The sequence below is a fragment of the Acyrthosiphon pisum genome, chromosome A3, assembly GCF_005508785.2.
Source record: "Acyrthosiphon pisum isolate AL4f chromosome A3, pea_aphid_22Mar2018_4r6ur, whole genome shotgun sequence".
In the NCBI taxonomy this organism is placed as follows: domain Eukaryota; kingdom Metazoa; phylum Arthropoda; class Insecta; order Hemiptera; family Aphididae; genus Acyrthosiphon; species Acyrthosiphon pisum.
The window spans coordinates 687,973-700,863 of NC_042496.1; the positions used below are offsets into that span (position 1 = coordinate 687,973).

Here is a 12,891-nt window from a genome sequence, read left to right on the forward strand (position 1 = left end):
GACACAAAAATAAAAAATAAAATAAAAAATAAAATAAAAAAAACAAACACACATCATTGTAAAATCAATACATTCATCGTTCCACTCAGAATCTAAAATGTATTAAAAAACAAACAAACAGGACTTCTAAATTTTAATTTTAATGAGAGTTTCGCGGCACACAGCATTTAAGAAAAGTTTAATAACCTATATTATAGGTGATGTACATAAAATAACCTCTCATTAAGTACAATATTACAACACTCAACAGCAATTACAACTAACAAAATAATAAATAAATTAAACACAAATCGATAACATGCGTACCGTAGTCTCCAGATAACTGATAAGATATTCCAATTTTATTGTAATCGATTTGCAATTTTATCAACTTTGATTTTATCAACTTTTTACTGTCCTAAAAGGTAATGACAGACACAAAAAAAAAATAAAAAAAAAAAAAAAAACACACATCATTGTAAAATCAATACATTCATCGTTCCACTCAGAATCTAAAAATTATGAATAATTGAGTTGCACCGACGGGCTACGACGACGTATAATATAATACGTTATAATATTATGTTGGAAATACATAATATTTGACAACGCTCTTAGATGAAACCAGAGACATATTAATATTAAAATGTCTCAGCGGGATACATCTGTAACCGTATACCACACATCGCGCAATCTTCCAGCGTATTTTGAATTGGAATTCGTAAAAATAGTGTTTAATCGCTCGATTTTTCATGTGATGATTTTCTTATTTTATTGTAATTAAAAAATGAATGAATGTAGATATTTGAAAATTTCATTGAATGTTAATATTTTAATTTTCTATACACCATAAAATTTTTAAATTTATTTGACTCTTTTTGAGCTGTTTACGGACATGGTCAGTTTTCAATTTTTTTAGTTTTTTTTTCTATAAATATCAATTAAGTTTTATCTGTTGGGCCAAAAAGTGTAAAAATGTAATACAAGTCTCTTGATATATTGTTACAATAGCAGTTGAAAAATATTAAAAATACACAGTCACAATTTTTTTTTTATAAGCATTTAAAGATCGAATTTTGACAAAATTTATCAAATTTTAATTTGAATAATTATTTTGTAGTAAAAAATTTATAAAATGTTCAACTTTTTTATCTAAAAATTTAAAATTTAAAACAAGATTCCACGTAATTAATTATTTCTGTTACCTAAAAATCTAAAAAATACATTTAGACAGTTTATTTGTATAGTCATTTTAAGTTCAAATTTGGACGAAATTACATATTAAAACCTAGAATGACTATTTTATTGTTGTGATTGTATAATATTATTCGTGGGTATACTGGAAACTTCTCAAGTATACTATAATATATCTATGATAGTATCACGGTTTGTTGTTGATGTATAACGCGTTATAGGTACCAATAGATATTGTGATATGATTAATTTGGAATTTATTATAGGTACCTAATACAATGGATATAAGTATATAATATGTCTTATACCTAGACTGACATATCGTCTCCGCTCAGAATTGTTTTTCTTATACAATGATATTATATCATTGAATTCAAATTTAATACCAACCATTATACAGTGACCCACTTATAACCTACTATACAGCAGAGCGACATTTACCTGCCCACCTTTTTTTTATTTGTCTGTTATCGACATTTGGTGTGTAAAATGTTCTGATTTTCGAGATCAGCATTTTTTCTGATAGAAAAGTGTACCTAGTTGGTACTTTTGAGAGGCCAAAATTTAAAATTCCAAGTAGCTTTAGATAGCAGTAAAATGGTAATTATTACACAAGACCAAATTTTTTTGGGGTTACTCAAAAACTAATAACCACAGACCATTGCAATATTTATATTACCTTTTTCCATGAATGGTTAGGTGACATTTTCGAAATATTTTGACTCTTTTTAAAGCTATAGTTAAAGCCTTGGAACATTTTATTGAATTTTGTAATTTTTTTCTAATTTATCCTCGATTAAAACTTTTTTATTGAGGAAGTAAAATAGTTGGAAAATGTAATGTAAGATTCCTTATAAGTTTCATCAATATTTAGGTATAAGGCCTCTGATATACATATATTGTTTCAACAATGGTTGAAAATATTAAAAATACATAAGCACATTTTTTTTCGCATTTAAAATTCAAACGTTGACGTAATTTATCAAATTGAAAAATTACAAATTATTTAGTAGTTAAAAATGTATAAAATTTTCAACTTTTACAGCTAAGGATTAAAAATTTAAAACAAGATACCACGTAAGTAGTTAAATCTGTAACCAAAAAATCTTAAAAATATATAACCTCAGTTTTATATAGTTGGTATAAGTTCAAATTTGGACGAAATTACATATTAAATAACCAAGAATAACGATTTTTGTTATTTTGTTGTAATTTAAAAATACTATTCGTGGGTACTTGAAACTTCTCAAGTAGTCAAGTAGCCAAGTAGGTATATAATTAAAAACAAATATTGAAATATGATAATATGCAAATAATATTAATTCAACTTTATGGCTACTGTATTAATAATAATTGATAACAATATAAATAAAATAATATCCTAGGCTGACACATTCAGAATTGATAATCGTATACAATGATGTTTTATCATTGAACTCAAATTTAACACCATACATTATAGTGACCCATTTTTAACCTACTGTACAGCAGAGGGACACTGGCTTTTTATTTTTAAAATTGATATACAATCTGCTAGCAATCTTTGGCATACCAATATTGTATTATAATTTATTTACACAAAAAACGTGAGGGAAGAAGCCACCTAGTGATAGATTTATATAAATAGGTAGAACTTAAAAATAAAAATAAATCCATATAATAAATCTTTCTAAAGAAGAAGTTTTTTAAAATATTCTTATATCTAGACAGGGAGCTATTGACGGTTTCATGTTACCCATTTTAGCTTCCTTGAAATTTGTTTAGTTCATAGAATCGAGCCTGCTGAATACGATAGAGGAATCAGCTAATTCGGTTACCTTCTCGGAGGGGGGAAGGGGTGTCTCAAAAATCAATTTACTTTAGCGCCTCAGTCATCCAACACCAAATGATTTGAAATAATTGAATGATGTCAAAAAAAAAAATGAGCTGATAAAAATTCAGATTCTAACATGTAAAAAAATGTAGAAATTAATTAAAATTGTATACAACATTATAAAATAATAAAATTGTTTACTTTATAAAATTTATAATTGTTTTTTATATGTTAAAATCTGAATTTTTATCAGCTGATTTTTTTATGACATCATTTAATTATTTGAAACTATTTGGTGCTAGTGGCTGAGGCGCTAAAGTCAGTTGACTTTTGAGACACCCCCTCCCCAAAGATCTACGAATCAGTTGATTTTTCTATAGTATTCAGCAGGCCCGATTATATTTGCTATAAAAATTTCTAGGAAGCTAAAATGGGTGAGGTAAACCTTCAATAGCTCCTGGGCTATTGCAAACATTCAAGATTTATCCAGTTGTCAGATTACAAACAAATAATAGTTTTAAGTTTAATTAAACATGTTGGAATATCCAGTACTACATATAAGAAAAATAATTTCTAGTGCACAGTTACAAAAATCAATAAAATAAAAAATATTATAATATTATAATATTACTATATTATAGTTGTTTTAATATAAGTAGGTAACTTACCTGATCAATCCACGGACCACTTTTGTTTTTAATTTTTTCATGTTCTGACATGTTTTTAAGCTTTCAAAATTATAACTGATGCATCAGAAAGTGTAGCTTTATATAATATATAGGAATTGAGTCATTGTTTTAATTAGTTAAATATTTTATACAAAAACATTGTGAATAATAATATTATACTGTACAAGTTCACGACAAGATCTTCAAAACAGATAAAAAAAATGAAATATATGACTAGGCACATGTCTCTGGAGGCTATAATAATTATGATTAATTACGAACTGGGCATAAAATTTAAAATAGTTATTGTGTAATATAAAATATAATATTTTCATAGTGTACTTAAGTAAAAAATAAAGATAATTAATTATACTTGAACCATACATGATGTGAGATGATGGTATATACGTATTATATACATACATAATACATTCATTATACACACACAATACACATGCAAGTATGCAACACATGAAAAAAAAGCCATATCTCACCCTCGCCAAGTTCGATCGGACGCTCTACAAGACGAAACAAAATTTGTTGCTTTACCAGCAGTGCTTACGTTGCACCGTAGAATATAAAATCATAAATGTATTGTGATACCTTAACGTTACGTTTAACCGATATGCACTAACGAGAAAGGGATTACACAAAAAACGCCATATAATAGGTATATAAGGATCAGACAAAATCGACACGCAAGCTAATCTCTTAGTAAAAATTTCCAAAACATATCGTCTACGCCAGTATGCACTTCGACAATATTTTTACCATTCAAGCGAATGCGTTCACACATGATGTATATTGAGCCATTTGATCAACCTGTATTTTGATCATTTAATTATTTATCTTGCTATATTAACTAAATTAATGTGTCTATTATATTTATGTCCACCAAATTTAATATTATGCACCTCACTCCTTATACCTATACTTAATCATAGAATATAAAGTTTATTGAATATTATCGCAATATATCTAGTAGGTATAGTCAAAGTATTATTATACCATTTCATTTCTGTTATTAGATCATTAGTATAATCATCTATTATTAGATTTTAGAATATAGATAATGATTTAAGTGCTCACTAACTGAAATTACATTTGGTTGGTAGTTTTCGGTTGTCTAGCTGTATGTACGAATGCTACGAAAGTATGGACTTTTAAGAGCTTATGATAAAAATCACGTCTCAAACCATAGCTAACAAATGCATATAATTGGTGTTCCAATCATATTTGCAATACCATACATAGAACATATCAAAATATCTCTTAATATACAAAGTATCAAATACATAAATTAAATCACGTAATATATAAATATATATTCGTCACAGTGACTTCAAGCATCGAACAAATACAACTACATACTCAGTTGAGTGAATTAACATATTTCATATTAAATTTTTTATGCACACATTAGATACAGATACAGATACATTAGAATTTAATAAAGTGGTAGAATTATCATATACATACGTCATAGACCCTTTAAGCCAATGAAATAAAAACATTAATCAACCTTAAATGACACCAGAACACGTAAACACATATGCATAGTGTCTCGCATCATATATCGTATAAACACGCCACTAATTCACTAAGATATTAAACAGTTTATTAGCAGCAGGGATCGTTAAAGGGTCTCTTCTCCGAAGTTCTACTGCAGTTCTCTATCGCCATATTCAGACGGGTCATCGGCCACCTGTAAGCACCGTATCTTATAAGTATTTCCCCACTATATCCATTACAAAATATTCTAACCCGTACTTACTTATACACTTCATATTTTTACTAGTTTATTTTACTTTATTAATCTTTCCGTATTTTTATTTTACTACAAATGAGGTGCAACAGGTATGTCACTACCGTTATAATAAAATAATTACGTTTTTAAACAATTTCACAAACAATTAATAGGTATACGAATAAATCATTAAATCCTACTTTGATGTAACATTTATTATTGAATTCACAACAAAAATATTTATTTAAAATATTTGATTCTGTTTATCTTAATTAACTTAAATATTAGATATTTCTACTAAAATAATTCACAAGACAAAAATGGTTTAAACGTATTTATATTACAAAAAGCTAATAAAAAAAAAAAAATAATAGTTCTTTCTATGGAACCTCCGGACAAAAATTTGATATAATATTATATAAGAATAATTATTTACAATAATATTATTTTATAAGCATTTCTTGCTCAGACTCGTTAAGCGTGTCTCGTTTATATACCTGTATAACAAGCAGACACGTTGTATCTATTAGGTAGGTATACTCTATGGCGTACAAGTTACATAAATTGATTTTATAACGTAGAGCCTTGTTATTTCAAAAACCCTTAAAGTTTTACATAAGTCATACATTCATACTTAACTGTAATTTAACTTACTTAACTTAAATTATATTAACATTTTCAAAAACGTTAAGTTTTCGAAATAATGAGTTATTTGCGTACAACATAATTAATATAGGGTAGTGCGGGGAACAGTTGGAAGTCAAAAAATAATAATAGATCAATCATTAAAAATATAAGTAATACAAATTAAAAATTAAAACACTATAAAAAAAAGTTATAATACACCCAATAGAACAGTATTACAATATTTAAAGAATAATTAAGTTAGTCCCAAGTGAAGGATGCGACTGGTTTCAAATATGATTTTAAATGTTTAACGGTTATTATATATTGTATATTTTTTGGTTACAGAAACCACTATTTACGTGCAACCTCGTTTTAAATTTTAAATTCTTAGCCATAAATGTTGAACATTTTATACATTTTTAACTACAAAATAGTTTGTATATTTTTAATTTAATTATTAATGTTGTCAAATGTTGAGCTCTAAATGCATATAAAAAATGCCTATGTATTTTTAATATTTTCCAACTGCTATTGTAAAAAAATTATTAGGCACCTTGTATTATATTTTTAAGGTTTTACTGAAAAACAAACAGCCACACAGACCAAAGACAAAATATAATTCAATGAATGCCTATAACAATTATTATATAATTAGTATATAGTGTATATTAGTCAATCTACTAACTTTTCAATCTTTGATTGAAAACTATGTTTACAACATCGTATTTTTAATTAATTTGTAATCATCTGATATCTGAAATATTTTTTGTTGTTTTAATTTTCACTTTTAAAATTAATTCATCGTATTTTACTTAATTTAAAAAAAGTATTTGCGTTTTTGTTTAACAGTAAACAGTTAAACTTTTTTTCCACTTTACGATAGAAAATAGTACGATAATAGGTAGTTAGAAACGTTGACCAAAAGAAAAAACAATGTTACAGTATAACACGTGTTATAATACGCGTACGCTGCATTAAAATCATCAATTAATGATAAACTACTCGACGACGTGACAATAATCATTCAAAAATATAGAATAGGACTATAGGAGTTTTATGATTCAATTATGCAATTTTATCTAGATCAGTGGTTCCAAATTAGTATGAAGCCACGGACTCCTAGCAGTCCTAGCTAAAACTTAAATTGGTCCGGGGACCCCTTTTTTGTAAACACTTAATTTAAAATTTGAATAAATTGATTATCTACCTTTTTCGTGATATTCGAGTTAAAATTTAACTAAAATTTTACTAAAATTTCACTAAAATAAAATAAAAATGAAAAATCACTACAGTACTACACAACCGTGGATTTCCTAACTTCAACACATGACCCCCGGGGATCCGCGGACCACCAATTGGGAACCACTGATCTAGATAACAATAGTGTTCACGTAAATGCACAATATACTATGTGATCACTTTATCGTTGAAATTATGGTTCGTATTATCGAGAGCCGTCAGCCGTACAGCGAGCCACCTGGAGTATAGCAATTCCGCTAAAGGGTAAGATACGTCCACTGTTACCAGAGGGTATAACCTAACCAGAGGGTAAACCTTATAAATAATAAATAAATAAATAAGATACGTTCACTTTTCGTGTTAACGTAGCCCGCACTCGCAGATTCACTTCCTTCAGTTGTACAACAGTTCGACGATGCTGTTGATCCGGTAGCGATGATTGACTGGCACGGAGGGTGGACAATGATGGACGGCAAGCACACACGGACGATGAATTGACGGTGTAGATGGGTTACTGGAAAAGTGGAAGACGTTCAGGAGTTCAGCTGTTCTTCCAGAGGGTAAGATACGTCCATTTTTCGTTTATACGTATATCCTGCACCGTTAGATCAGCTCTCTCCTGGCGGCTCAAGTTGTTTCACTGCGATCGGATCGTAATTATGTTATTCGACCGTGATCGAGCCAATGCAGTGACTATACGCTTATAGACATTTCGTCTTTTCTCGCGGTTTTTGCTTTTCGTATTATTTCTTGTGATGATAAACAACCTATTCGGTTTGGAGTTAGTAAACGTTTACGATGTGTCGCAGCATCAGATTTGTGCCGGTGAGTTAGTTGTATATTTTATGCGAACCGTTGCAAAATATGCGCACGCGATCGCTAGTGGGGGCGGGCAGTACCATTTATATAACTAATAGATATTTGAGGAGTACAAGGTGATGTATCGTTACATATTATAAATGTGAAAGAAGGAATGGGAATATGAATAATATTTGAAAACAAGCATACAATGCACAAACTGTATAACTTATCCAAATAACTAATAATTAATAATAACTCTATTTTTTCAACAGAAGCATCAACTAGGATAGGGATGTGGAGGAGTGTACTATACCATTATATGATATCGTTTAATTGTTATTTTACTACAGTCGTTGAAAACAAACACTCACAAGCGACAGACAAGCCTATAATTACTTTCAATTTTGTAAACGCCATCACTAATGGTGGTAAAGTCACTGAAGCACTTGGATCTTCCTGGTTTGTCAACATTGTGTGAAATCGCTAATCAAACTGTTAAAATGTGTTTTACCAATTTGAACTCTGAACACTTAACATTATTATTAATAATTTAACAACAGAGCCATTAAAATTGGTTTTTATTTTTATAAAATGAGTAAAAAAAAAGACATATTCAATATACCTATTGTATTTCATCACAATATGAGTAAAAAAAATGTAAGTATTATATATTATAGGGAGTCTGGTAAGTGAGGATTTACCCATTGCGATATCTCCTGAGATAATAAATATATCAAAAATCTGTTTTTTTTATTAGTCACTGAGACAAGGACTATATATATTTAATTTTTAGTTAAATTATTTTTTTGGTAATAAAGTTAAAAGTTAAAAGTTATTTTTTTATTTTTGAAACAATTGAAGATAGCCATAAGTATTATAGAGTTTATTTTTGTAAATATTTTGACTTTTCGACATTTTATTTTCATTAATCTCATGATTTTTAATATTTTTTTTAGTTGATAGGTAAAACAGAAAAAAATCATTTTTTGTCCGGGCGGCGAGTCCTCCTCTACGGCTAATGGGTATATCCTCACGGGGCACTCTGTATATTTTAATGCAAATAAATTAAATTAAATTGTTAAGATTTTATTAGTAGTACATAGAAAAATATAATAATAATATGGAAGTTTATAAATTACAATATACCTAATTGAAGCAATAAAATGAATGAATAAGATAATGATATAATAGATAAACATATTTAACGGTGCTTCTAAATCGTCACTTGAGATCTCTAAAAAGTAAAGGTTCTATCATAAAAAAGAACAAAATATAAGATCTTAAAAAAATAGTTAGGTGTAGGTAGGTAGGTATTCTTATTGTTATTAAATGAATTAATAAATAGTAAAAAACTAATTGATATTGAATAAGAAGTGATATGTTTTGATATTATTAATAAGTTACGAAATTGCATAGGTAGAATTGTTGCTAAACAAGTATACGAGTATAAAATATGTTAATTTTTGTAAGTTTGTAAAAAACATATTAAGTTTACTCACTCATTTTTAGTATTAAAATATAGAATTCCGTAATGGTAATCAGAATAAAATGTTTTATGTGTAGATAAGTGAAATAACTGGTTATGTGGAACAATATTTGTGAATATAATTACTTTATATAAAATGTTAATTTCTTGCAGGTGTATTGGGAAGCCCGAAGCGTTGGTCTACTAAAGTTCTATAGACAGGGTTAGGTTAAATATTTGAGGTCTGGTGCACATTAAACTTCTCTGCGATGTTTAATTTTTAATATTTTCGATTTAGTCGTTTCAGAGAAATGCAAATCTTACAGTATTTTTTCGAGTTTAAGAAATCATGTCTATTTAAGTAATAGGTAAAATAGTAAAAATACCAATTACAAATTTTTTTTGCGTTTGAAATCAGAGATTGGAAACTTTATGTTCTCAGTTCAATCTAGATCCAAGAAAAAAAATAACTTCCTACCTACATTAATTTGAAAGGAAATTCAAGAGTGCGTGAATGTATACATAAATAAAGTACAATGTATGCGTATTATATATATTTTCTGGCTTAAGCATTGACAGTAAGAACTGGCTCTGTACTCCCATTGATTATAATACACGGCGGTAACCCTCTAGAAATCGTTTCTATCCAACACATGAATAATATATTGATTTCCTCGTTATTCTTTGGAGTCGTTCTAAAAATGTTTTATTTAAAATCAATCTTTCACATAAAAATAAACTTTACTATACTCACAAGATGATAAGATCGGAATTATATGAATGCAATTCAATTAAGTCTCTCAAAAACAACGTTTCAGCAATATGTTCTGTATGAGAGCTGCAATCATCAAATTGATTCTCTGGAAAATAAATTCAAGTTCTTGTAAAAAGTAGTTTTTGTACAGATAATTAACACACACTGTTACCTTTGGAAGCCGCGCGTTCTAATAAAGAATTAAAATATGTCATTGTTGTAGGGCCAGTGGTGTTTGCTAAAATGATATCCATGTAGTCGAAATCAATTCGATACAGTGCTAACAATTGTTTTAATCTGTAAAAAAAATTTGTATTTATATTTTAATATTTTGTTGTTGGCTTTATATATAACTACTTATGGAAAATAGACAAATAGTCTATAATCTATATGATATACTTTATTATATCACAAGAAGTCGTGTTCAATTTAATATTATTATTTATTTTTTTTTTTTGACTTTTTAGGTGGTTTAACTAAAGTGGATAATTTTCCAAAACATCTTGCATTGTTATTACTTTGAAAGAATAATATATTAAATTTATATATTAAAAATAATGTATATCTTAAGAGTTAAGTTGTTTAAACAAATTTATATTAACTATCACGAGTAATATTATAACAGTCCTATAAAAGTTTAACCCATTTGTGAAAAACCCGACAGGCCCCTATAAAAGTGTAAAAAATGACTACTCTAGTCTTATAGATTTGCAAATAAGTTAAATATTTCAAAACAATTGTTTAGTCATTGTTTATGATTCATAAATGTAAAATAAATGTAGGAAAAATGAAATCATCATACAATATCCAGTCTTGAATCTTGGCACCGACACTATTCCAGAAAGTTGTCCTAGAAAACTTGATAGAAAGTAGGCAGAGATTAGAAATGTTATCTATACAAGTCACAGTTTATAAAGTGTCGCTATAATATGGGAGGTTGCCTTTTTTTAATCAATCCTATCAAGTTATATCACATTAGCCATTAGGTATAACGGAAAATTGTATATTATTATGCTTATCTCAGTGGTACACATTGGTTTTCTTTTCGGAGGAGGTAGTGTTGACAATAATTTTCCAGAAATTACATACTACTGACACTATAGAGGAGAGGGTAATTTTGTAAAAATACATTTTCATGAGGGAAGACATTTCGTGGGAGGGGGTGAGTTTTGATCCCTTATCCATTCTCCTTGTGCCTCTGATGTTAATTATAAATTATAAACTTACAGATTGTTTACATTTACATAAATTAAAAAATGTAATTATAAACTATTGAAAAACTACAATACAATAAATAATATGTATTATAAAAATAACATATTATCTCTATTGGAGCTCGAGCTAGCATATTATAATAATACCTTCTATAATAAATAATAATTACTAATTTGATATTTTTAAAGTAATACATTTTTCATAAAACTTTAGTTTTTACTTGTGTTTTTCTTCGGACAAACACTCAAATCTGTTTGTTACTCCAAAAATTCGAAATTTACAATTCTTCCACGTATTACTATGTTTCAATACATATGCAATGATTAAAGATAAACCTAAATACATTTGAAAACAAGTTTATTATTTCTAATAAGTTATATAAGATATTATATATATAAGATAATTTACTTTGAACAGAAGTACTTATTTAATATATACCAACCTCCATCGTTGTACAACCACCAAACATCTACTGTCCCATGATATTGTTTCTTCTTCTCGAAGGAAAATTCTTTGTTTTTTATTCTTACAAAGCAATCAGCCACCCTGAAATTATTTTCCTATATTACATACTAATCATGCTATAATTAATAAGTTTGGAAATTTCACCAATCGTGTTAAATTAAAACATATTTTAAACAATAAAAAATAAATACCTCTGTTAATTTTTTTTTTTTTAATTGATCTTTAAGTCTGGGAACTATGGCCATTAGCTGTTTGTAGGGGTATGGTTCGATTGGAACACGTGTGTGAATGTGTGGCAAGGATTTTTCACTAAAAACCCGAGCAGTCACTGGTGACCCATCAGGGAACTAGTGACGCCTGCCGGTGCTTGCATTCAGAACACGTTTTGTGACTGAATTCAGCCACCAAGCCACTATATGTCTAATTGTATACGTTATTATGCATAGATACTTAAATAAATTAAATATCTTTATTTGTTTATAATTTACAGGACAATTTAAAAATGTTTTATGAAAGTATACCTACTCATATTTTGGTATTTTTTAAAAATAATGTATCAAGGATGATTTTTTTAATTAGCCTTTCTTCAAAAACAAACACTTCATTTTTTTTTTATTAAATCTATGACATGTTAATTATAATTTTTACCATTAGTTGAATATATTTTACGTTTTTAGAGTTACCAATTTTAATAATAAATAAATTGTAAATATTGATATTGGTATAACCACGGCAACGTATCTGTTGGGTACGGATCCGTCACACGTCTCGCGGACTTCGGTCGACCGTTCGTCGTTATCGCCCTATCTCCCACCACGAGCACACGCGCTTCATACGACACTTATCTCGCTATATACATATTATATTTGCTAATATCGATTAGGTCAAGTCATTCTGTTACACGCATTAGTCTGATTTTTAACT

At 28.1% G+C, this 12,891-nt stretch overlaps 2 protein-coding genes across 3 annotated transcripts in view; both read right to left on the reverse strand.

Annotated features, from left to right (window-relative positions):
* LOC100166270 (bumetanide-sensitive sodium-(potassium)-chloride cotransporter-like) overlaps positions 1 to 3,915 on the reverse strand; it is a 17,752-nt gene extending 13,837 nt beyond the window's left edge. Inside the window, exon 1 of the mRNA XM_029491553.1 lies at positions 3,655 to 3,915. Coding sequence (XP_029347413.1) covers positions 3,655 to 3,705 — 51 coding nt within the window. The 5' untranslated portion in view covers positions 3,706 to 3,915. The remainder of the gene's footprint in view (positions 1 to 3,654) is intronic.
* Positions 3,916 to 9,468: 5,553 nt separating this feature from the next.
* Positions 9,469 to 12,891, reverse strand: part of LOC100166253 (bumetanide-sensitive sodium-(potassium)-chloride cotransporter-like) — a 23,875-nt gene continuing 20,452 nt past the window's right edge. For both annotated transcript variants that reach the window (XM_029491550.1, XM_029491549.1), the window contains 5 exons: positions 11,945 to 12,048; positions 11,723 to 11,837; positions 10,460 to 10,584; positions 10,288 to 10,393; positions 9,469 to 10,228 (listed from right to left, as the gene is read on the reverse strand). In XM_029491550.1, the coding sequence (XP_029347410.1) occupies positions 10,099 to 10,228; positions 10,288 to 10,393; positions 10,460 to 10,584; positions 11,723 to 11,837; positions 11,945 to 12,048 (580 nt within the window). In that variant the 3' untranslated portion in view covers positions 9,469 to 10,098. The remainder of the gene's footprint in view (positions 10,229 to 10,287; positions 10,394 to 10,459; positions 10,585 to 11,722; positions 11,838 to 11,944; positions 12,049 to 12,891) is intronic.